At 35.0% G+C, this 24,165-nt stretch overlaps 1 protein-coding gene and 1 long non-coding RNA gene across 5 annotated transcripts in view; one reads left to right on the top strand and one right to left on the bottom strand.

The window, feature by feature from the left end:
• Positions 1–24,165, top strand: part of asic1b (acid-sensing (proton-gated) ion channel 1b) — a 383,191-nt gene that overhangs the window by 345,035 nt on the left and 13,991 nt on the right. For all 4 annotated transcript variants that reach the window (XM_073936423.1, XM_005161667.6, XM_005161666.6 and 1 more), the window contains 3 exon segments: positions 13,420–13,476; positions 13,731–13,884; positions 22,649–22,740. In XM_073936423.1, coding sequence (XP_073792524.1) covers positions 13,420–13,476; positions 13,731–13,884; positions 22,649–22,740 — 303 coding nt within the window.
• LOC141380162 (uncharacterized) lies at positions 14,038–24,053 on the bottom strand. Its single transcript, XR_012397710.1, has 3 exons — positions 23,713–24,053; positions 22,624–22,830; positions 14,038–16,352 (listed from the first exon to the last, which is right to left on the bottom strand). It is a non-coding gene; the product is annotated as an uncharacterized lncRNA (long non-coding RNA).

The raw sequence follows: 24,165 nt of genomic DNA, 5'->3' as shown, positions 1-24,165 counted from the left end.
TCTTTTTATTCCTGACAATCATATTTTAGTTTCTTTTTTAGACTTTTTATTCATTTTGAGGCTTCATTTGGCTCAGCTCAACTCTCTGCGTTTCAGCAAATGGGATGATTTTTGGTAATGAATCTTATTTTGACATGTTTTTTGAGAAAATGCTTTGTTTTTCAAAAACTCAACAATAAACTTGACTATCCTTTAGTTCTGTTCATGGCTGTTTTTATCTCTGTAAACCAATAGCGTTCAGCTGCGCGTCTAGCTCTGCCTTTTGGTACCCTTTCTTGTGTTTGGTACCCTTTCGAAAGGGTGCCGAAAAAGTGGTACGGTTCGGTTCGGTACGCCTTTTGACAGTGGAAATGGCCATTAAAGCGAACCAAACAAAACCGTACCGTACCACTCAGTGGAAATGGGCCATAAGAAAGTGAGAAAGCGTAAGAAAACTTTCGTACACTATATGTATAAGAAGATAGAAATAAGGCCTTCAGCTCTCAGAACATAGTAAACATAGTAAGTGTATTTATGCACACGCTATAATCTAGGGATGTCCAGATCCGATCACGTGATCAGAAATCAGGCTGGATCACGTGGTTTTAGACTCAGTCGAAGTCAGACATTGATAGGACCAGGCCTGGACGATTTATGTTTTGGATTTAGTCTGTTTGTTTTATTTTTCATTATTAAATCATTTAAAAGTTTGTCGTTTGTCCGCCTCCTTTCCGATGGCCAAATGGCTATCAAAATTCATTGTATACAGTTGAAGTCAGAATTATTAGCTCCTCTTTAAATTATTTTTCTTTTTTAAATAATTACCAAATGATGTTTAAGAGAGCAAGGATAATAATGTTTCTTTGTTTGTTATTTGTTTTATTTCAGCTAGAATAAAAGCAGTTTTACATTATTTTAAATCCAAAGGTCAATATTATTAGCCCCTTTAAGCTATATTTTTTTTTCAATAGTCTTCATAACAGACCATCATTATACAATAACTTGCCTAATTACCCTACTCCTGCCTTGTTAACCTAATTAACCTAGTTAAGCCTTTAAATGTCACTTTAAGCTGTATAGAAGTGTCATGAAAATATCTAGTCAAATATTATTTGCTGTCATCATGGCAAAGATTAGAAAGTTATTAGAGATGAGTTAATAAAACTATTATGTTTAGTGTTGGAATTTCTATTTCTATTCCATGCGTGTTCAAGAGAAAAGGTCAGGAGAGGTTTTTCTTCAATGTCAAAAATCGTAACAATTTATTGGATACAAATGAATAATATATTCACAACTGATCTTAACAGGTGGAGTTTTGGTGTAACGTCACTTGTCAGTCATTGTTCAGTCCTCCATTGGCCGCCCCTTCGACATACTTCCTCTTTTTATACGAATTCTCTGCCCAACAACAAAGTATACATCTTTCTGTGTTCTGTTTTAACACCTCTATTCAGACAGGAAGTTTCTGCAGAGCTGAATTTAATTTTGGACCCGCATCTATCTACTTCTGCAAAAATGCTAATTAGTATGCCCAGCACTCACCCACAACATTAGAAGTTCAGATAATATATGACCCTTACATGACCAATACAAATAATTGTTTGATTAAAAGAAAAAGAGACAAAAATAATAAAAAATGGTTCCTATTATCCAATATTAGAAAAGTGTTAAAAAACTCTGCTCTGTTAAACAGAAATTGGGGGGAAAATTAAATAATAACTCAAGCGGGCTAAAAATTCATGGGGCTAATAATTCTGACTTCAACTGTATTTTCTCAATATTTTTAACACGTCTATAGCTATGCAGTGGCACAGAGACTTCTTTCTTGACTTTACACAGAAACAGCATCGCGTGACATGACATCACTTTGTTGCAAAGACTTTATTGTTGTGCAGTGAAACACAATCCTGCCGCAAAATGCAAATTCAAATGTCATAATTGGTTAAAACATAAAATTATCATTATTTTGAAGAAGTGACACACATTTTAAAACGCACTAGGTTTACAAATAAATGTAAATAATAATAATAATGACTGTAGTGTAGCCTAAGATTAGGCTTTTTGCTGGGGTTTGAACATAAAATTGTTGATGCTGTTTTAAACTAAACCACACATATAACAATTTACTTAATCTCGTCGGTATTGTATTTAAAGTCAATCTATTTATTTATTTATTTATCTTCAGTAAAGGAAGGGTTTCATTCATGAAAATCATCTCAGTCACTCTCATTAGTGTCATAAGTCTATTATTAGATTTTTTATTTTTTATTTTTAGCAATTTCAGTTAATAGATGTACATTTCAGAGGGGGTGCGTCTTCCGGCACAACACCAGCAAAGTAGAACACCCAAGTGGCTTAAAGCAGAAACTGTGAGCATGTCTGCTGTCTTTTTTTACGTGTTATAGAAGTGTCGGATCGTGTTTCAGTATCGGTAGATACTCAAAATCAAATCAAGAATGCATGATTATTGTCATGGCTTTGCAATCAAAATGCAGTTATTATGGAAGTCAATGGGGCAAAAACAGCCACTAGCATTATAAAATATTAGTACATTTGAATAATACACAACCAAATGACTCAGATTCTGACTCGGGGGTAAAAAACCTGATCTACTATAATCTACTGTTTAGAACTTTATATAAAAGCCAGAAACCTTAAAGGGTTAATGCTGCAAACTGATGATCAACAGTAAACATTACACATTTGACCTCTTTCCAACAAGTAAAAACGGCAACAATTAAGAATGCATGATTATATGCTGTCATGGCTTTGCAGTCAAAAAATGTGGTTATAATTGAAGTCAATGGGGCCATAACAAAAACATGACAAAAGAGTAGTCAATTTGAACAGTACACAGGGGTTAATTATCAATTAATCCATCTTAAAATCTTTAACAGATATCTAGAGTAAAATAATAAAAGAATATGAAAGGTTAGCATGCTTGAATGCTCAAAAAACAGATTATTATCATAGTGTTCAAGTTTCAACAAAATCCTATCCATCCAAAAAGCCCAGAGTGCTCTGATTGGCCAGCTAAACCAGTGGGTGTGATTGGTCAGATACTTCATGCATGTGTCACAAATGTAATGTCTCGTAGCATAATTGCCAATTTCAAGTTTTCTAAAGCAATTACTCACAATTAATAATGCTGTCGGTTTTATCATACGAGTTCAAGCTGAAATGAGATTCTGACAATAAGATTGATCGCCGTCATCTTTCCAGCCTTAATTTGAGCATCACAATGCTTCACACTGGGTTTTTATATTGGACTCCACCACAAATCAACCTCTTTGCCTACATCTTGAGAGGCTATATGCTCGTGAAAGTAATGTCTAATATATTATAATAATAGCTAAAGGTATTTTAACCAGGGCTGATACTGTTTTCTCAATTAATCATCTCTATTTATTAGTTAGAACAGTTAGCACTCAAGGCTTTTGCAAAGAGTCTGAAATTTTCATATGCTTATTTTGTATTCGGTTAACATTTCAGACCAAGTGAGATGTGTAATTATGCATCCATTGTAAAAAAAATTTGCAAAATCATACAAAAAAAGGGGTCTTCACGCAGGGATGCTTTTGTTCCCCTCTCTCTTCTTCTGCTTCTTCTTCAAAAAAAAAAAAACAACAACAGAAAGACAATAATGATCCTGAACAGAGACTGACAGTATGTCAGATGTTTGGACACACTCACAAACACGCACACCAAACACACACACACACCAGACAGACTGTAGTTCATCTGCCACATATTTACACATGACTTTATAGTTCACTGTTTGTTTGTCATAAAGTTGCAAGATGAAGTGGATTAATTCAGACGCCTTTGTAGATTTTAGATTTCACTTGTATGGTGGCTCTGAATTGTCAAAACACTTGGTATATATGAGAAAAAACAAAATCTTGATTTTGAATTTTGAAGGCAGTGTGTAAATGTTATTGACTTATTTTTTTAAGTGCACATAAAAATGTAAACATAATACTACATTTACCCAAGACTGTTTAAAACAGCATTTTAGACTGAAAAGTTCTCCTCCAGTCTGCCGTTTTACTGCAAAATCCTATTTTCATCCACACTCTACAAACTAAAACACATGATTCATGACCACGCCAGCTCATTTGACATGCGCATATCTTGATGGCTTTCATACTTGGCATCTACCAGTGGCGTATATTGGTGGTCATACTATAGGGGCTTGACAAATCACAGAATGACATGCAGTGAGTACTACTGTTGAAACAGCACAAGCATACAAACTTTTCTTGAGGTAAAACCACAAATTTGAGGAACATGTCATTCTCAGCCTATTCACTTTAATGTATTTTCCCTTTTCATTCATTCATTCATTTTCATTCAGCTTAGTACCTTTATTGATCAGGGGTGGCCACAGCGGAATGAACCGCCAACTTATCTAGCATATGTTTTACACAGTGGATGCTGCCATGGATTCCCAGTACTGGGAAACATCCTTACACACTCATTCACACACATACGCTACATTTTAGTTTATTCAATTCAATGACCCAGTCTGTTGTAATTGGTCGACTGTGCTCAGCACATGACAGCCAGAAATGCCCACCACGGCTATAGTATGAAGTAGCAGAAAGTATGTGAGAGCCCAATGCAGGAATGCAATGAAGCAATGCAGTTAAACACTAGCATATACTCTACTCTTAAACCTAACCCCAAGCAATAAAAACGAAACGCATTCAGTATTAATCCACACAATGGCAAAAGTTGAAGTGTGTGAAGGAATGGCTGATGGTGGCCAAAACAAAAGCAAACAGCAGAGGATCACCAGTTCAGAAACACATTTAAATCAGTAAAGGAAGAAGCATGCTTCATGTTTTTAACGTAGTTTTGGATGCAATACGTGAACAGCTCCATACAAATTTAACCTGAGAGATGCATTACAAGCACTGGTTTATAATAGATCCGTGATTACAAGCTGTGGGGGGCGATTACAACTTATAACACACAATTAAACACATATTTTGCAAACTTCAGAAAACGAGGCAACAATTTAAATTACACTTATGTTATGATCTGGTGGAAGAAGAAACTAACAGTAACTGACAAAGTCTCTGACAAAGTCCCATAGTCTCTGCTGCTCCTTCAATAGCAAACGGCCGACGAATCCCGCGTTGCAGCATAGATGAAAATGGACTTTGACCCTATATTCCTCGCAGCTGAATCTCCATCTGTCAGTGATCGTCATTTTCGCATCATGATCAGTCCCGTGATCCCCGCACCTCTGCTAGAGTTTGAAGTAAAAGCACGTTCACATTTTACCAAAGCTGGAACTACATATTTGGTAATATACTGTATCAACGTTGATGCGATCAAACAAAAGATCCGAACCCAACTCGATTCATTTATTCGACTCTGAGTCAACTATTTCGCTAAAGAATCAATAGTTTTAAACAAGGTGCACTTCTAGATTTAAACCTCAGCTGGATGTTTTCATTCACTTAGAGCACAAGTGTCAAACTCAGTTCCAAAAGGGCCGCAGCTCTGCACAGTTTAGTTCCAACCCTAATTAAACACACCTGATCAAACTAATTGAGTCCTTCAGGCTTGTTTGAAACCTACAGGTAAGTGTGTTGGAGCAGGGTTGGGCTTCAGTACAGGGCTTCGGCCCTCCAGGAATTGAGTTTGACACCCCTGACTTAGAGCTTTAAATAACCCTTTAACAATTTGCTGTTGCGCCATCCAGTGGACACAATTGGAGCTGTTTCTTTTATTGAAAAATTGCAGCTTATTTTTTCACTTTACAGAATCCTCTCGCAGGCTGGATTGAACCCGTTTGCGGGCAGTACGTTTGACACCACTGTATTAAATTGTTCTTTTCTTGCAAATCAACCAATTTCAATGCGGCTACCACCACAAGTATTTCCATATTCCATATTTCAAAGCTGTGGGCAGCTGTCATAAAAGTCTGATGAACAAATGACATGCAATAGTCGGTATCAGAGAGTGATCCTGGGTAGCCAAGCCTCCATTTCTGGAGTCTGCTTTAGCCTGTGTATACTAAAAGCATCTGTGTTTTTAAACTAGAACAAGGTCTTTAGTGTTTTCAAACTGCTCTGTTTTTCATGGATTGAAGTTGTCAGAGTGGTGTGGATGCTAGGCATAAACATGCATTTTAAAAGGAAAACACACTAGCGTAAACACATCTAGTGCTTTAATGACTTCAAGTTCGAGAGAAAGTCTTGCATTTCTCACAGACTCTTGCTAGCAGTTATTTAACACTAAACAAATTAGCAGCTCGTTTTTGCATCGCTGTTTTCAAGCTGTTGCCTTTTAAGCCTGCGATGACTGTAAACCCTCGCTGTGCTCTTAATGCTGTTCAGCGCGTCTTGCTTTAATTCTGGTTGCTAGTTTTCAGCTTAGCGCGAGTAAGAGGATTTTCACCTCTGCGAGTAGAAAAGCGTGATTTGCCGCGTCCCTGTTGGGCTCCTGCACCCTGCTGAGATCTGTACGTCTGTTTTGAAGTGCGGCCCTCTGATCATCACCAGCCACTTTGTCATTAACTAGATCTGATCTGGGTCAAACAGGGATTTGCTGGATCTCAAAGCAGCAGGAGAAACTTATAATCAACTGGAACTGGATATGAAAACGGACATCAATGTCATAAACTACATTGTTAATGTAGCTAATAGGGGTGTGACGAGATCTCGTGAGACTAAATCACTATGATATTTCTCGTCGAGGTGACAAGTTGTCTCGTGAGTTGTGACGTTATGATGGTGAAATTAGCATTGAAGATTGGAGGCAGGATTGGATTTGAACCGCACGCAAAGTGTTTTGCGCAAACCGGGCTGCCTCTGTGTTGCACGTCACTCGTTTGCTTGGGCAGCTGTGATGTAACGGCTACAACTGCCATAACACTTATTATCCATGTGATGGAATAGCTCTTTAGATATGCTTTAAGTCATAATTGTTGTAAACAAATCAAATTAAGATGTGGAGTTTTCCTATTTATCTGATACTAAAAAGAACCTTAATTCACCATTTACTCAATCCCAATTGGTTCAAAACTTTGAGTTTCTTTTTTTTTTTAAACACAAAATAAAGTTCATACTTAGCTGACAATTGATTATGAAGCGTCTTTGGCATGCTGTCCTGGGAGAGAACCATGAGCTCAGAAGATCCTCGAGCCTGGGGCTCCCTCCTGTTTGCAGGGTGAGAGGGGAGTTTGAGCTCAGGTAGATCTCAAGAACTCCCCTGCTAAAGACAAATTAAGGATTGCTATAGAGAGATATACTGCTGGCTAAAGCCTGATTTATACTTTAGCCTGGCTCCCCATCGCGAACATCCACTGACTGACAAAACGGACATGGCTTTTATACTTGATGCGTTTGTCATTGTGAGATTCTTTAAAACAGCAGGGGGGGTCAAAAGTAAACCAACCGTAAAATCAGATGGGTAACTATAGAAGTAGGGAAGTTTCTGTAAGTTCGTCATATCATTAATATCCTTCAAGATTTTTAAACTAATTATTTTTTAATAGTTTTATTAAATAATTTAATGATTATAAAGATTTTTAGAACCACTTTGATGCATCACTTTTGTTTATATCTCAGACAGTTCTACCTATAAAAGTTTATTAAAATATTAATGACAACAGAACATGGGTTGCTCTACAAATATATATATATTTTTTTATTATAAAAGAATAAACCATTATTACTAATAAAGTCCAAAAAAAAAAACAGGACATCAGTATGTTGTAAATCAATCAAATATTGTCTTTAAGTTATCAAATAAATAATTAGTTCCTTAATTATAGTTTTAGAACTATTAAATAATTTTAAATAAATTAATTATGTGGAAAAAACCTATTTCCATAATTAAATAATCTGTTTTGGCTTTAACAAACGTATCCCTCAGGTTTTTCTACCTTGCCCACTGCTGTTGCAATTTCTAGCCAAGAATTATTGTTGATGTGGTTATCCCTATGATCACACAAGGACGGATCATAAAGATGTCTGTACAGTTGTGCCTGTTTCTGACAATATGTCTTCAACATGATTCATTATTCAACTGAAATGAAGCATGGCGTCGCGCAAACTGTTTGCTTAAGTCCCCCCAAAAAAATTGTGCACTCCGCTTGCCAAAATCATACCGCGCGCACCCAAAGCAAACCTCCACCAATGCTGCGATGGCCGCGCGCACTCAAGCAAACTAGCGGACGCAACGAGTATAAACCAGGCTTAAGAGCTCATCAGTGGTGGCAGTTTTAGTTTAATTAATCACTTATGTCACATGTCTTTGAACTGTGGAGAAGAACCCGGGGAAACCCACGTGAGCAAGGGGAGAAATGTAAACTTTACACAGAAACATTGACTGGCCTGAACTTGAACTAGTGACATTCTTGCTGTGAGGCAACAGTGTTAATCACTGGGCCGCCGTGCTGCCCTATAGGAAAAGGGAGGAGGAGTAAGGATGAAAGGGGGGAATTCTTTAAGGCGAAGATAACTGCGGTATGAAACTCTGGTTATTTATAGTGACTTAGGAATGGGCTGATTGGTGAATCAGCTAATGCGGGACCAGCCGTGGTCAATCATAAGCACGTATTCCTCTCGAAATTAGTTTATAAATAAACTTCACAAAGAATGTTGTGAACAGTGTTGGGTGTGATGAGCTACAGTACCTAGTTAAGTTACTTTTCCACTAAAAAAGTAATGGATTACTTTTCATTTTAAGTAATTAAAATCATTACACCACAAGTAAGTAAATTAATTACAATTACTTACAATATACTTGCTTAAATACTGTGATAATGCAAAAAAGTATTAAATAAATACTGAACTTAATTAATCAGTTCTGTATAAATCAATTCATAGAAGCAAAGTAATTGTAGTTGTTTTGTCATACAAATATACTTTGCCGAACAATTATATTTATAATGTAAGTTACATATATGTGTGTGTGTTTGTGTGTTGGACACCAATGTCCATTGACATCCATAGAACAGGTTGAGCAGCCTGGTGAAGGTGGCAGGCAAGATCATTGGTTTTAATCAGACTGGTCTAATGGTAATCTACCAAAATCATGTACTAAGGAGAGCTCAGGGTATCCTATGCACCCCAGATCACCCACTGTACTCTGTATTTCAGCTGTTGCCATCAGGACGTCGTTTTAGGGTTCCTATTTGCAGGACAAATAGAACCAGAAATTCTTTTATAATGGTGGCCATTGGGTCATTAAATGAGTCCAGGGGGGAGGGGGATGTTTCTATATATTGATGTATGGATGTTGTATAGTAGTATTTTTTAATGTGTACATGGAACTTCGCCTGTGTATGGTACCTTGTTGCAATTTTAGTTTCCCTAACGGGATAATAAAGCTGAGTCTGAGTCTGAGTAGTAGAAAAATATATATAATGGAAGTCAATGGCTACTAGCAACATTCTTCATCTTCTATTGAAGGGTGAGTAATTAATGACAATTAAAATTTTTGTGTGAGCAATCCCTTTAATTATTTCTTATTTTGACTTGTATCATCTTTCAGCATGTTATAAGAAAGAAGAGCAAACTTGCAGTAAAATGGCCACAGTTAATAATATAGTATTCAAGATCAAAGCTTAATAAAAGTGGCTAATAATTATTAATGCAAATAAATTAATCAATGAATCACTGTACAATCTCCCCTCAAGAGGACATGAAAACGCCTCCATTATAATCAGCAAAGCTCCAGATCAATGCTATAATCCACTGATACAGCTTGTTGACCATTTTGTTTATAGCAGTTGAGGATCTCCAGCTTTGTTTTTAGGCAAACTGGTTAATTAGTTGTAATATGGTCTAGACACATTTTCTTCTCTCGGCGTATCATCAATTGTTTGCTCTCTTTCCCTCTCTCCTCTCCTCACCGCAAGAGTCCTTGAGCTATTCAGGGAAACTTCAGGAGCTGAATAAATAGAATTAATTAAAGGAGGAAATCAGATTTTTTGAGGAGAGCTTGAGCGCTGATAACAACAGCGTGATGGACGGCAACACGTTTTAATTAACAGACAGACGCTTCACCTTTAGCCAGAACACTGTGTTCTTCTCTTTCTCTCTCCCGAACACCTTTTGTACTTCATCCTCAAGCTTTCTGCTAAAGGATAAATCACATGTACTGAAGCCAAAAAATAATAATAATATACATCATGCATGGGGACAGCTATTTTAAGATCATTAAGGTTTGATATAACTATTATTTGCATGACAATCAAGGCCGTTTCTCATCTCTGTAATGAGTGTGGAGGTTTTACTTTAGGATTTGTTTGTAATTATTTTTAACGATGTTTCTCATTAGATTCCCATTACTGTAATAAACTCATGTAAACATCTCGTCTCTCTCTATATTGATAGAAGAATAAATTAAGAGCAGCCTCAATTGACATACTTCGTTTGCATTTTTTTACTTACGTAAAATGCATTTATTACTGTAAATTGAGGTAAGAAAAGGTTAGAAATTAATGACTATTTCACAAGAACAAAATTAAATATTTTTTATTTTAATATGTACAGTATTGTTTGTTTTCTCTTTTGTAATATGTACTGACTTATTAAAAATATAATAGTTTAATTTATGTGTTCAAGATAAAGATTTGCATCACTTTACTACAGTAAAAAGAATGTACTAAAAATCAACAAGAACAATAAGAATATACTAATATAGTAATGAGGATCTGAGCTTAATAAATGTTTAATTATTATTAAATAAAAGGTTTTAAAGAGAAAAAATGTTTAATTTACAGCAAATTTATAAAATAAAGAGAACATAAAAGCAATGTTAAAATAAAAATATATAAATAAATAAATAATCTTACAAAATTTAATGCCAATGTAAAATTTATTAGAGGGAATTAAAAAGAATGTGAAAATAATAAAGTAAAAAATATATATTTAAAAAAAATTAAAAAGACTTATCCTACAAAATTTAATTTAAATTAATGTGAAAATAATAAGTTTAAATAATAGATAAAAAGGTAAAAAATATATGCAAATAAATTAATTATACTACAAATGTGAATTAAATGCATATAAAAAATCAGAAAGATTAAAGATGTTTAAATAAAAGAAAAACTATGTGAATGACCCTAAAATAGACTAGAATGTACTAAAAATCAACAGTAAGAACAATAAGAATATACTAATATAGTAATGAGGGTCTGAGCTTAATAAATGTCTAATTATTTTTAAATAAAAGATCTTAAAAAGAAAAAAAAATAATTAATAACAAATTTATAAAATAAAGAGAACATAAAAGCTATGTTAAAATAAAAGATAATAAATAAATAAATAAATGATCCTACAAAATTTTATGTAAATGTAAAAATTAATTCAAGGGAATTTAAAAAGAATGTAAAAATGATAAAGTAAAAAATCTAAATTTAAAAAATTAAAAACACTTATCCTACAAAATTTAATTTGAATTAATGAGAAAATAATAAAACAAATTAAAGTAGATAAAAAGGTAAAAAAATATATTCAAATAAAAATTGTTATACTACAAATGTGAATGGAAATGCATATAAAAAAATAATCTTAAAGATCAAAAAGATGTTCAAATAAAAGAAAAAAAAAATGCGAATGACCCTAAAATAGACTTAATCTTCTAAATTTAAAAAGTTGTTTATTTTGGTTTTGGGGTTTAACATTACCTGGACATTTTTATCAAAAAGATTTCTCAAATTTAAAGTTACTCAAAAAGAGACCATTCAACATGAATTGATCAGAGAATTGTTTCAAATAAGGACTCGGATGTATTCAGTGATTGGTCAAAGTCATCCAAAATCCCATATGTGGCACAGAAAGTGTCATGAAACACAAATTCTAAATGAAAAATAACTGAAGCAGTGCGATAATGGAAAAAATCTGACATAGCGATATTTAGTTTTTCATCTATATTGTGATATGAGTACAACTTCATCAGATGACTTGAATAGTTCTATGTAATTAGTCAGGGGTACAACTGTAACGGGGAGACTGACACGGAGGGATCCATTTTGCAGTATTTATTAGTCACAGTCAAACACAAACATCCAACACGCACTACAGTGCGAACACACATCAACAGTAATCAATAAAGGTCGTGGGGCTGGCGGCTGACAGACACAGAGTGATTTACCAGGCATAGATCAGTGGCAGGCGGCGTGGTTCACAGTCCTTATGACAGGCGTGGGTCGAGGGCAGGCAGCGTGGTTCAGAGTCCATGTAACAAGCAAGGGTCGTGGGCAGGCAGAAGGCAACTCAAAGTCAGAAACAGTCCGGGGTTATGCACAGGAGATCAGGCAGGAAAGAACGCTCAGTAATGCTGGCCGGGGCTAAACAAGACTTCGCACTGAACTGTGGTTTGAGTGTGGCTTATATAGGTGGCGTGGGTCATTACCGAGATTCAGTTCAGGTGTGTGCGCAATCAGTCTATGTGGAGGATGTAATGCTCGAAGTCCGATGGCGGCCTCTGCTGGCCAGCGAGGGGAATGACTGGGACCGAGTCGGTGACAACAACGGAGATGATGATGATCCTAGTGCAGTTTATTAAGAGAGTCATCAGGCAGGTAATTCAAAGAGCACACAGATAATCCAAAAGCATAGTCAGAGTACAGGTGAATAGTCAGGACAGTCAGCAAAACAACGTAAACAATAAAAGAAAGCAAAGGTCAAAACATAGATAGACAAGGCAAGGAAACGCTTCATAATGCTCACAGTATAACAAGCTCAGCAAAGATGTATGTGCACTGTGTTTATAGTCTGGGTAATCAGTCCTCACAAGCTTCAGCTGTGTGTTTGCAATCAAGGGGAATCTGGGGCAGGTGTGTGACTGCAGAGATTAATGGGATTTGTAGTTCACTTCAGTGGCAGAATTTGGGTAATAGTGCATGTTTTCAGCCATCTGCAAGGCCTAGATCACAGGTGATCGTGACACTCTATTTGGAAAGAATGAATCAATTTTAGATTGATTGGTATGGTTCTGCAGGGGAGTGCATCTGCATAAGATAAAATATAATAAACTATAAATAAATAAACTATTAGTATACTATTATTATTAAACATTAAATATAATAAAGTATTATTATAAAATATAATAATCTACAAGCACAGAAAACTGTAACAGTATTCAGGTACAGTAAACAAAAAATCTAATCTAAAATCATACTGCATACATAATCTTTGTTTTTATAAATAACTGAATAGAATGAATAGTTATTAAAGTTACAAATGGTACAATTTCTCAGGCCTGAATGCTTTTAAAATGCTCATACAGTCAAATGTCTTAAAAACCCTTTCAAATGATCAATTATAATCCAGACTCTACATTGCACACACAGTATTGTGTGATGGGACTATTGTGAATTGTGATATCCATGCTGAAACGATATATAGTGCAGCCTTAACTCAAACCACAGCCATTTTCTTTGCTCATCTGCTCTGTTTTTGTCTTTAGGAGATGCTCCATATTGCACTCCGGAGCAGTATAAGGAATGTGCGGATCCAGCTCTAGGTAAGAAATCTGCCTTCTCCTCCCTGAAACATTTGAGTCTAGAGGCCGTTTCTTTCCCGCTGAACTCATCCGCTCCTCATTACCCATGTCTAAACCCGAGGCCATGACCGGACAGCTCGATTTATGACCCCCGCTAACCTCGCCACCCACTTCCCTGGGCCTTTTCATACCTCATCATCTGTCCCCCGTGTTTTTTAACCAGGATTTCGGAGGTTAAGAGAAACGCTCTTGTCTTTTTTTGTCTGGGGTTTTAGATTTCCTGGTGGAGAGAGATAATGACTACTGCGTCTGCGAGACACCCTGCAACATGACGCGATATGGCAAAGAGTTGTCCTTCGTCAGGATCCCCAGCAAAGCCTCCGCCAAATACCTGGCCAAGAAGTACAACAAGACTGAGCAGTACATCTCGTAAGTCTGGCTTTTTTATTTATAGTATAGATTCAAAACTTTGTATATGCTGTAGGCATGTAAACAAACACACATACAGAATAATCATGTACAGTTTAAGTCGAAATAATTACCCCGCTTGTGATATTTTTTTGTGATTTTTTTTTTCTTCTTCTAATATTTCCCAAATGATGTTTAACAGAGGAGAGAAATTTTCACAGTATTTCCTATAATATTTTTTCTTCTACACAAAGTCTTATTTGTTTTATTTTGGCTGGAATAAAAACATTTTTTTAAACCATTTTATTATTGTTATTATTATTATAAGCCCTCTTAAGTATTTTTTGAGTACAGAATAAACCATCTTTTGCAATGACTTGCCTACTAACCCAACTTTCCCTGGTTAACCCAGTTAGGCCTTAAATGTCACTTTAAGCTGAATACTAGTATCTTGAAAAATATCTAGTCAAATATAATGTGCTGTCATCGTGGCAAAGATAAAATAAATCAGCTATTTAATGAGTTATTAAAACTATTTTGATTAGAAATGTGTTGAAAAAAATCTTCATTTTGTCAAACAGAAATTGGGGGGGGATACAGGGGGCTAATAATTCTAACTTCAACTGTATGACATAAAAAGGTTAAAAATTCAAGAAAAAAATGGACACACTTCTGTTGTTTGTGGTCAAAAGATATATCGAAAATCTTCACACTGCAAATGTTCACAATGGAAATATTTCAAGGGGATTAAATGAAAAAAGGGATGGAGCCAGCTGGGATTTGCTTATTGTGCAGTGACTTTTGCTCAGTGAAGTTGTAGGTGAGTTTTTGTTTGTTTGAACAACCTGATTGAATGATTCCTTTGTTTTTGCATATTAATACATTTGTCTTACATATTGCCTTTGCATTACTAGCCTAGATAAACTGACGATTGCCTGTAAATCATTATTAGACAACTAAATATAAGTTTAAAGATGATGAAAATAAATTCACAATGCTTCATTGTTAAAAACAAATTGGAGGACAAAATAAATTGCAGATAAGAATAATATTTAAACAAATATTCAGGCACTTTTAGCAGGCTAATAGTATTATTATTATTAGTAGTAGCCTTTTAGTTGGCTAAGTAGGCCTTCCTAATGAAAATAACGTGCTAACTTCAGGTACATTAGGGTTTTTTTTTTCAGATCAAAATGTGCATGTGCTGTGAGGATTTGCAGCGTGTTTTCATAATGTGTATGTCTTATGATTATTTGCAGCAAGTTTTTCTATCTGTTTGCGTTTTTTTCCTATTTGTGTTTTCATTGTGAGGATTTGCAGGGTGTCCGCTGTCAACATATTCTTAATTTGCTGTTGTTTTCTTAAAAGGCAGTGCATCAAACTCTGTGGCCACCATACCAAAGAGTGATGTGAAGAGATGATTTTGATCTCTTTGACTCATTGGATGGAAACACTGCTTTGTTTTATGCATTCCGGTTTAATCATAAATTCACATCTGTGCATGGAAATCGCTAATTATATCTGCGTCAGTCTAAAAAACTAGCAAAACACACTTGTGTCTGCCACATCACTGAGTAAATTATAGTCCTTATTTGAGAATATTCTCATTTAAATTCACATTGCTTGTTCAAATTCCGAAGAGAAGTTTACATTCAACACACATTTGACGATGAAAAATTGCCAACTTTTAAGCAATTTAAGGAGCTGGAGGAGTAGAGTAAGAAGCCATTCATGTATCATGTCTTTTCCATGCTTAACTTTGTTATTTCCAATGGCATGGGTCATCAAAAATTGCAGTGAACTCAAAATTGTGTTGAAACTGGTGAAGGGAATTAATCGTGTCACGTTTTGCACCAGTTTTAAATGCGAGATGTGAAAGTTTGATTTCAAGAGATTTGATTAATTGCTTTTGCACTTAGGAATAGTTCATTACACAACACTTAAGTGGGTCCAAACTTTTATGACTTTCTTTTTTGTTGAACACAAAAGAAGGTATTGAAGAATGCTGGAATCCACTGATATCAATAGTAGGAAAGAAATTACTTCAGTAGTCAATGGCTACAATTGTCCACCATTCTTCAGTATATCTTTTTTTTTTTTGTTCAACAGAAGAAAGTCAAACAGGTCTTAAACAAATGAAGGACATACACATGATTACAGAATTATGATTTCTGTCTGAGCTTTCCATTTCAGTTTGAAAGTATTGATTCTCAGCACTGCAATGATTCAATGATAAATACGCATCCTAAACCATAATAGGGTCAGGCTGACTAGATCTTAAAGTATGTCAATCAAAACCCTAGTCGTGCAGAATTGGCTAGAAGTGCTTGCTCTGTAAACTTAATTAGGATTGGTGTTGTTCCAGTTGGTTGCGGATGTATAGACGTTTCCTGACATTTCTCGGCATGTTTGTCAGGGCAGTGAAGTGTTGCAGGTCAGCCGTGCTGTTATCTGGGCTTTGAGCTGCTCAGATGATTGGCTGTTTGGATCTTAAATGAGGGCAGACGAAGATCTCAGTTAATTACTGATGAGCCGCTAAACAGCTGCCAATCTGGACAATTAAACAAGCGGGGCGTAGCATTCGGGGCATACCAAACAAGCATAATCGCACTTTTAAACCTCTCAAAATTCACAGGTTAAAACACAGAAGTTCAGAAAGACATTCTTGAAATACGTTTCATTTTTTAATGATCTGAAACTTTGTGAGTTATGTTTCAAAGTGAAAGTTTTACAACTAAATTAATGTCAAGCAAGTTAGACTTGAGTAAAGCGCACATACATTTATATTTACACAAAAAGAGAAATGTATTTCATTTCAATTGATTAGTTTCACTTTCAGTTTCACTTTAAATCTATTTGTTTAGGCTCAATGGTTATAATGCATTTTGTTTGTAGTAAATGCCTCTATAATTTTAGTTTGCTCTGCACTTCGATTTTAATTTCTTTTTCTGTTTTAGGGTGTTTAGTGAGCATTTTAGAATCTGTATTGTTATATCTGTAAATGTTTCATTTTATTTAGGGCTATCATACGTTATTTTTAAATAAAATTTTAATATGCAAGTTGTACACCAATGTTCCTTATGTTTTTTTTCCTTAATAATGCAATTTTGACTTGTTATGACTTATAGTAGTGTACATGGTCCGAAATGTATGTTAATTTTCTTAATTATGCTCCTCAAGTTATGCTAGCAAATTAGCAAAACGAGCTGTTCAGTGTATTTGGCTTAACCCCTTCTTTATTTAGGACTGATATGTCACAAAGTTTTGCATTTCAGCGCAATAACAAATATTTCTGCTAAATGAAAAACATTGGATAAACTTAAATGAATTACTTAGACTAGTTTCATTTAATACTAAAAACTAAGATGAAGTATTAAATAAAAAATCTAAGATTACAAAATCAAGATATTTTAAGAATAAAGTCAAAATTATGACAATAAAGTCATAATATATAGACAAATTATTAAGAGATTAAAGTCTTCATATTCCAAGAAGAAAGAAAGAAAAATCTAATATAATATGAGGATAGGAGATATTTTAAATTATTTGTTTTCTGAAAGTTTTACATTTCAGCACAATAACAAATATACAAATGACTTGTTACACACAAAATACACACATATTTTTTTTTCAACTTAATTGAATATAAATAACTACAGTGGTGTATTAGTGCCGCGTAAAAAAATGTAAGATTAAGAGATTAAAGTCATATTATAAGAATAGTCAAAATTGTCAATAATTTTTTTGTCAAAAAAGTAAATAATTTCTGCAAAATAAAGAACATTGGACCAACTTAAATAAATCATTTTAACTTGTTAAACCTAAAATAATATTTTTTAAAACTTAATTTAACTGTGACCAATTAAGTTCAACAAGTTAATCTTAAGCTATTTGTTTACATTTTCACTTTACAGTGTACACTTCACCTAAACTACAAATTAGATTTTAGAGAACCAACTTTGCACAGCATTTTATTCAAGTCAACTGCTCAGACGCTTGATAAATATGCAAAGGGTTTATTGGTGTAAGTTATTCTAAATGGAAAAAAACATGTTCTGAAATTGTCCTCGAAATAAACCAACTTTCATTTTCAGCTAATGCGTTTAGTGCTACGAGTTCATGTTGATCTCAGAATTGTTACGTCAGCCTTATTTGTACAACACAGTAACAATCAAAGATTTGATGAAACCCTTTTCATATATTTCCATGAACGAAATAGAGAAGAACCGTTGTTTGCAGTACAGAAAATGAAAAGAGACTCATGTGGAACGGTTGTAAATTATTTGCAGTATTTTACATTCAGCACATGGAAAAGAGAAGTTACTGGAGAATTGGGGGGATTTAATCTTGTGAACACAATGGCTGAATGCCTCTCTTTAGTTTTTTCCGCTTCTTCTCTAAAATATTGATGACTATCCAGTGAAATGGCTCCAAATCAGATCTCTGCTTTGGTTTTTGTTATATTAGGAAATGAATCATACGTAATCTCGGATCTGCCATCATCTGCTTGTCTTTGAGTAATAGGGTTATGTATGAATCTAAAGCAGAGAGACTGGGGTTTTGAACCCAGATGAGGTAATGTCTGGCTTTTAAAGGAGGAAGATTTTTTTTAATACTTTGTTTTAAAGTAGCACTTCATTACTATTCTTCGGCTAATCTGCTTTGAAAGAACCATTAAGGCTAACCTTTTTAGAGTTTCTGGCTTGCAGGTAGCTTTGAAAAGCTTGGGCAAACACTCCAGCTGTCGTCTGCAGCTTAATTAAACTCTCAATAGGAATTCAGTGGGGACAAAAATTAAACCTTCACACCTTCTGCCGTGACTATAAGTGGAAAACATGCCTAATAACTCAATTTAGTTTTGTAAGACGTTGAGGAAATTACAGCTATATTATCTAAACTCTGAAGTGCCACTTACTCATGATAAAATAAAAATAAATATAAATAAAATTGTGTGAGGTAACTCGGGTGGTATAATCTGAATTTAGATTATTGTATGGCATGAGTTATTTTATTTACTTATGATGATATACTCACCGGCCACTTTATTAGGTACATCTTTATAGTACCAGGTTAAACCCCCTTTTGCCTTCAGAACTGCCTTAATCCTTCGTGGCATAGATTCAGCAAGGTACTAGAAATATTCCTAAAAGATTTTGGTTCATATTGACATGATAGCATCACGCAGTTGCTGCAGATTTGTCGGCTTCACATCCATGATGCAAATCTCCCATTCCACAAGATCCTAAAGGTGCTTTATTGGATTGAAATCTGGTGACATTGGAGGCCATTTGAGTACAGTGAACTCATTGTCATGTGCAAGAAACTAATCTGAGATGATTCACACTTGACATGGTGCATTGTCCTGCTGGAAGTAGCCATCAGAAGATGGGTACACTTAATCTAAAGCAGAGAGACTGGGGTTTTGAACCCAGATGAGGTAATGTCTGGCTTTTAAAGGAGAAAGTTTTTTTTAATAGTTTGTTTTAAAGTAGCACTTCATTACTAGTCTTCGGCTAATCAGCTTTGAAAGAGCCAGTAAGTCATCAAGAGATGGACATGGGCAGCAACAGTACTCAGGTGGGCTGTGGCATTGACACGATGCTCAAATGGTACTAAAGGGCCCAAAGTGTGCCAAGAAAACATCCCCCACACTATTACACCACCACTAACAACAACCTGAATCCTTGACACTAGGCAGGATGGATCCATGCTTTCATGTTGTTGATGCCAAATTCTGACCCTACCATCCAAACGTGGCAGTAGAAATCGAAACGCATCAAACCAGGCGTTTTTCCAATCTTCTATTGTCCAATAACCAATAATATTATAGTGGCCGGTGAGTGTATTTGATGATGTAGTAGTTATTTAAATAGGCATCCTAGTTGAAAAATAATAACTTTGAAAAATAAGCATTAATAGAACTTAAATGCTTCAGAAATGAAAAGGACTTGTTTGAAAAAGACTTGATCTTGTTTCATGTTTTTCCTGTCATTCTGGACCTTGATAAATATAAATGACATATGAACTTGGGTTACTGTTACCATGACAACAAATTACACTCTGTCAAGTTTCACAATTGTGAGAACGAACCTTGTTCTTCTAGACTGTTCTCTATTAACATCATTGTGCAGATAAATAAAATAGAAATCTCTTATATAACATTATGTTGCCATGAATATAGTTTTGTCAATAGGCAAAATTGGTCAAAATGTACGATTTTTCCATCACACTTTACAATAAGATTTCATTAGTTAATGTTAGTTAATGTATTTACTAACATTGACGAAGTATGAACAATACTTGTACAACATTTAGTAATCATAGTTCAACACTTACTAATGCCTTATTAACATTAGCTAATTCACCGTGTTAATGAATTAACAATGAACAACTTTATTTTCATTAACTGATGTTAACTAACATGAACAAATACTGTAATAAATGTATTGCTCTTTGTTTGTTTATGTTAGTGAATGCATTAACTAACATTAACTAATACAACCTTATTGTAAATTGTTACCAAATTTTTTATGCCAAAATTATTAGAGTATTAAGTAAAAAACAAGTTCCATGAAGATATTTTATAAATTTCCTACAGTTAATATAACATGACTAAGAACTTAAATTAAATAACATAAAGGTGATTTTCCCAATATTTCAATTTATTTAAACAAAATATCACCTAACATCTGTACATCATAGAAAAGTTGAATTATTCAGCTTTCAGATAATGTAAAAATTTCAATATTCAAAAAAATGCAAGACTTAAGATAAATGATTTAAATTTTGTGATCGATAGTCGATAAATATGAATATAAACACACAACTATGTTTTTGACAAACTCTGTTTTCCTCAACCATAATAGGTTTTTATTCATTTGAATACTGTGATGTGTAAATGAGTGGATGTGACTAGCTCGCATACATTGATTTTGAGCCTGAGAACCATAAAAAATACGCCTTAACAGTCATACATCAATAAAAAGCTTATTTATTTAGCTTTTAGATCAGGCATAAATCTCAATTTCCAATAAAGTACGACTTATGATTTTAAATGTTTTGTAGTGAATAGTCACAAATCTAAAGAATAAAAATAAAACCACAACAATGTTTTTGACAAACTCAGTGTTTTCCTAAATCATACGGGTTTTTTTTTATTTATTGTGTATACTTTGATTTGTAAATGAGTGAGTGTGGTCAAGTCACATGCAGCGAGTGCGAGCCTTGAGGAAGATCCTGCGAGTGAGTTAGCCATGCCCACTTATTTACATGCCACACTATTTTTGAAACCCTCAAAACTGCCATCCAGACATCAATGAAAGGCTTATTTATTCATCTGTCAGATGATGTATAAATCTCAATTACCAAAAATGTACAACTTACGATTTATGATTTAAATTTTGTGGTCACAAATTGAAAATATAAATAAACACAACAATGTAAATGAGTTGGTGTAGCTACCTCACATTCAGTGAGCCTGAGGAAGATGATTTTGACAAATTCTCAGTGTTTTCCTAAATCATGAGTTTTTTTTAATTATGTGTATACTGAGATATGTAAATGAGTGGGCGTGGCTAACTTACATGCTGCAAGTGTAAGCCTGAGGAAGATGCTGCGTTAGAGTTAGCCGCGTCCATTCATTTACATGCCACAGTATTTTTTGAACCCTTAAAAAACCTCTCAACATCCATACATCATAGGAAAGATTATTTATTCAGCTTTCAGATAATGTAAAAATCTAAATTTTCCAAAAATATGAGACTTATGATTTAAGAATTACATTTTTTGGTCGAGAGTCACAAATTTAAAATATGAATAAAAACACACAACTATGTTTTTGACAAACTGTGTTTTCCTAAACCATAATAGATTTTAATATGTTTGTATACTGTGATATGTAAATGACTGGATGTGGCTAAATCAAATATATTGATTGTGAGCCTGAGAAAGATGCTGCATGTGAGTTAGCCACACCCACTTACTTACATGCCACGGTATTGACCTTATTCTGCAATACAGAAGTGCGCTCATTTTTACGATTGATTTCAAGAATTCACACTAAGAGCAGGTTTAACATGCTGTCCCTGGAGAGAACCCTGAGCTCCGAGATAATTAAGCCAAGGGCTCCCCTCCCTCCTGATTTATTAGCATGTAAGGGGGTCCGAGATCAGGTAGGTCTCAAGAGCTCCCCCTGGTAAAAGGAGGAAAAGGAGGAGATGGGGTGGAAGGGGGGATCCTTCTCAAACTAAGATAAGGCAATCGGGGGAAATAGTTCTATTTATTGTAGGCTTGGATCAATCTGATTGGATTATTGCTGATTATGAATGAGAAACCAGCCACGATCAATCATATCACGTGCTCCTCTGTCTGAAAATTGTCAAACTGCTTGCTCTATAAACAAGTTTTTGACTAAACACTAAAAGGAGAATAATATAAAGAGAAAATATCAGTTTGCATCATCAAGCCGCCTAACAAGCTGTTTTTAATGTCTAAAAATCAATGGTAGAGAATGAAACTGGAAATCTCAAGCCAAAAAGATTCCAATGTCTGCGCCCGATTATATGAAAAAAACTATTATGGTTGAAAATTTATTCCACCCAGTCCTAACTAGAGCTGTGTCAAAAAAAGGCCGGAGTTCTCCGATTGCCCCACATCAACTGTCAGCTTTCAGATTAGAGAATGAAATGCTGTGAAATTGCGTATCGATGGTGTGAAGGATTGGGATTGTTGGAGGGGTTAATGCATTCGGGACGTCCTCACCTCTCTCTTGCGTTCTGCCCTTTAGAGACAACATCATGGTGCTGGACATCTTCTTTGAGGCGCTGAACTACGAGACCATCGAGCAGAAGAAAGCCTACGAGTTAGCCGGCCTTCTCGGTGAGTGCCCGTTTCCCCAAATGTCAACAGACGAAGCCTCGAAAGGATTTGATTGCTTGATACTCCAGAGGCCTCTTCACAGTGGAAACCCTGGAAAATAATAACTGTTTACCAAAATAGATTTCCCCGAAGAAAGCCAGACCTCTTTTACAGAAAGTCAAACCACTGATTAACCGTTTCTAAACTAGTGCTGTCAAACAAATGATCGCCATCACATCGAAAATACAAGTTTGTTTACATAATATATGTGTGTGTACTGTGTTTATATACATATAGACAGACACATACAGGTGTGTATCAAAAATGTTTGTATTTACATATTATTTGTGTTTATACCTACATATAGATTATTTTATAGTTTGTGTTCTCTACCCTACCTGACTTGACGTCGATGCTAGTTGTAAAAGCAACAAATAATAACTTGACTTTAAGCTAATCATTTGGAAAAGTGGCAGAAGGTCGATTTTTCACATGAATCATCTGTTGAACTGCATCATCACTAATACTGCAGAAGACCTACTGGAACCCGCATGGACCCAAAACTCTTACAGAAATCAGTCAAGTTTGGTAAAGGAAAAATCATGGTTTGGGGTTACATTCAGTATAGGGGTGTGCGAGAGATCTCCAGAGTTGATAGCAAAATCCACAGCCTGAGGTATCAAGACATTTGTGCTGCCCATTAGTAGGCCCACACGGAATCTGTGCGCACAGAATTCCGCAGATTTCTGCCAATTTATAGAACATCATTAATTCTGTTTATTTATTTGAATAAATGTGTAAATCTGAATTTATTCAATTTTTATTCAGTAATTTGTTACTTTTTATTTCATATATTAAGGTTTTAGTTATGATACTTGCTGGATACTCCTAAAATAATTCCGCAGAAATCCGCAGATTTTTACCAAAATTCTCAGCAGAAATAGCAAAAAATGTCCGCAGATTCCGTCTGGCCCTACCCATTAGATTACAAACCACAGGAGAGGGTAAATTCTCCAGCAGGATAGCGCTCCTTCTCGTACTTCAGCCACCACTTCAAAGTTCCTGAAAGCAAAGAAGGTCAAGGTGCACCAGGATTGGCCAGCCCAGTCACCAGAGATGAACATTGGAGCATGTCTGGGGTAAGATGAAGGAGAAGGCATTGAAGATGAATCCAAGAATCTTGATGAACTCTGGGAGTCAGAGCTTCTTTGCGAGTCGTTGCAGAGATGTATGGATGCAGTCCTCCAAGCTCATGGGAGACATAAACAATATTAAATATACATACACACAAACACACATATATATTACTGTGCAATAATATATAGATAAAATAATATACATACAAACATTGTAAACACAAACGATTATATTTGGATGCAATTAATAAGGATTTAGCAATAATCTAAACATGAAACTGAACTGAGATGCCATAAAGCCGTTCAGCTT

This window comes from Danio rerio, chromosome 22, assembly GCF_049306965.1.
Source record: "Danio rerio strain Tuebingen ecotype United States chromosome 22, GRCz12tu, whole genome shotgun sequence".
Classification (NCBI taxonomy): Eukaryota; Metazoa; Chordata; class Actinopteri; order Cypriniformes; family Danionidae; genus Danio; species Danio rerio.
This window is presented reverse-complemented; position numbering and strand designations above follow the sequence as displayed.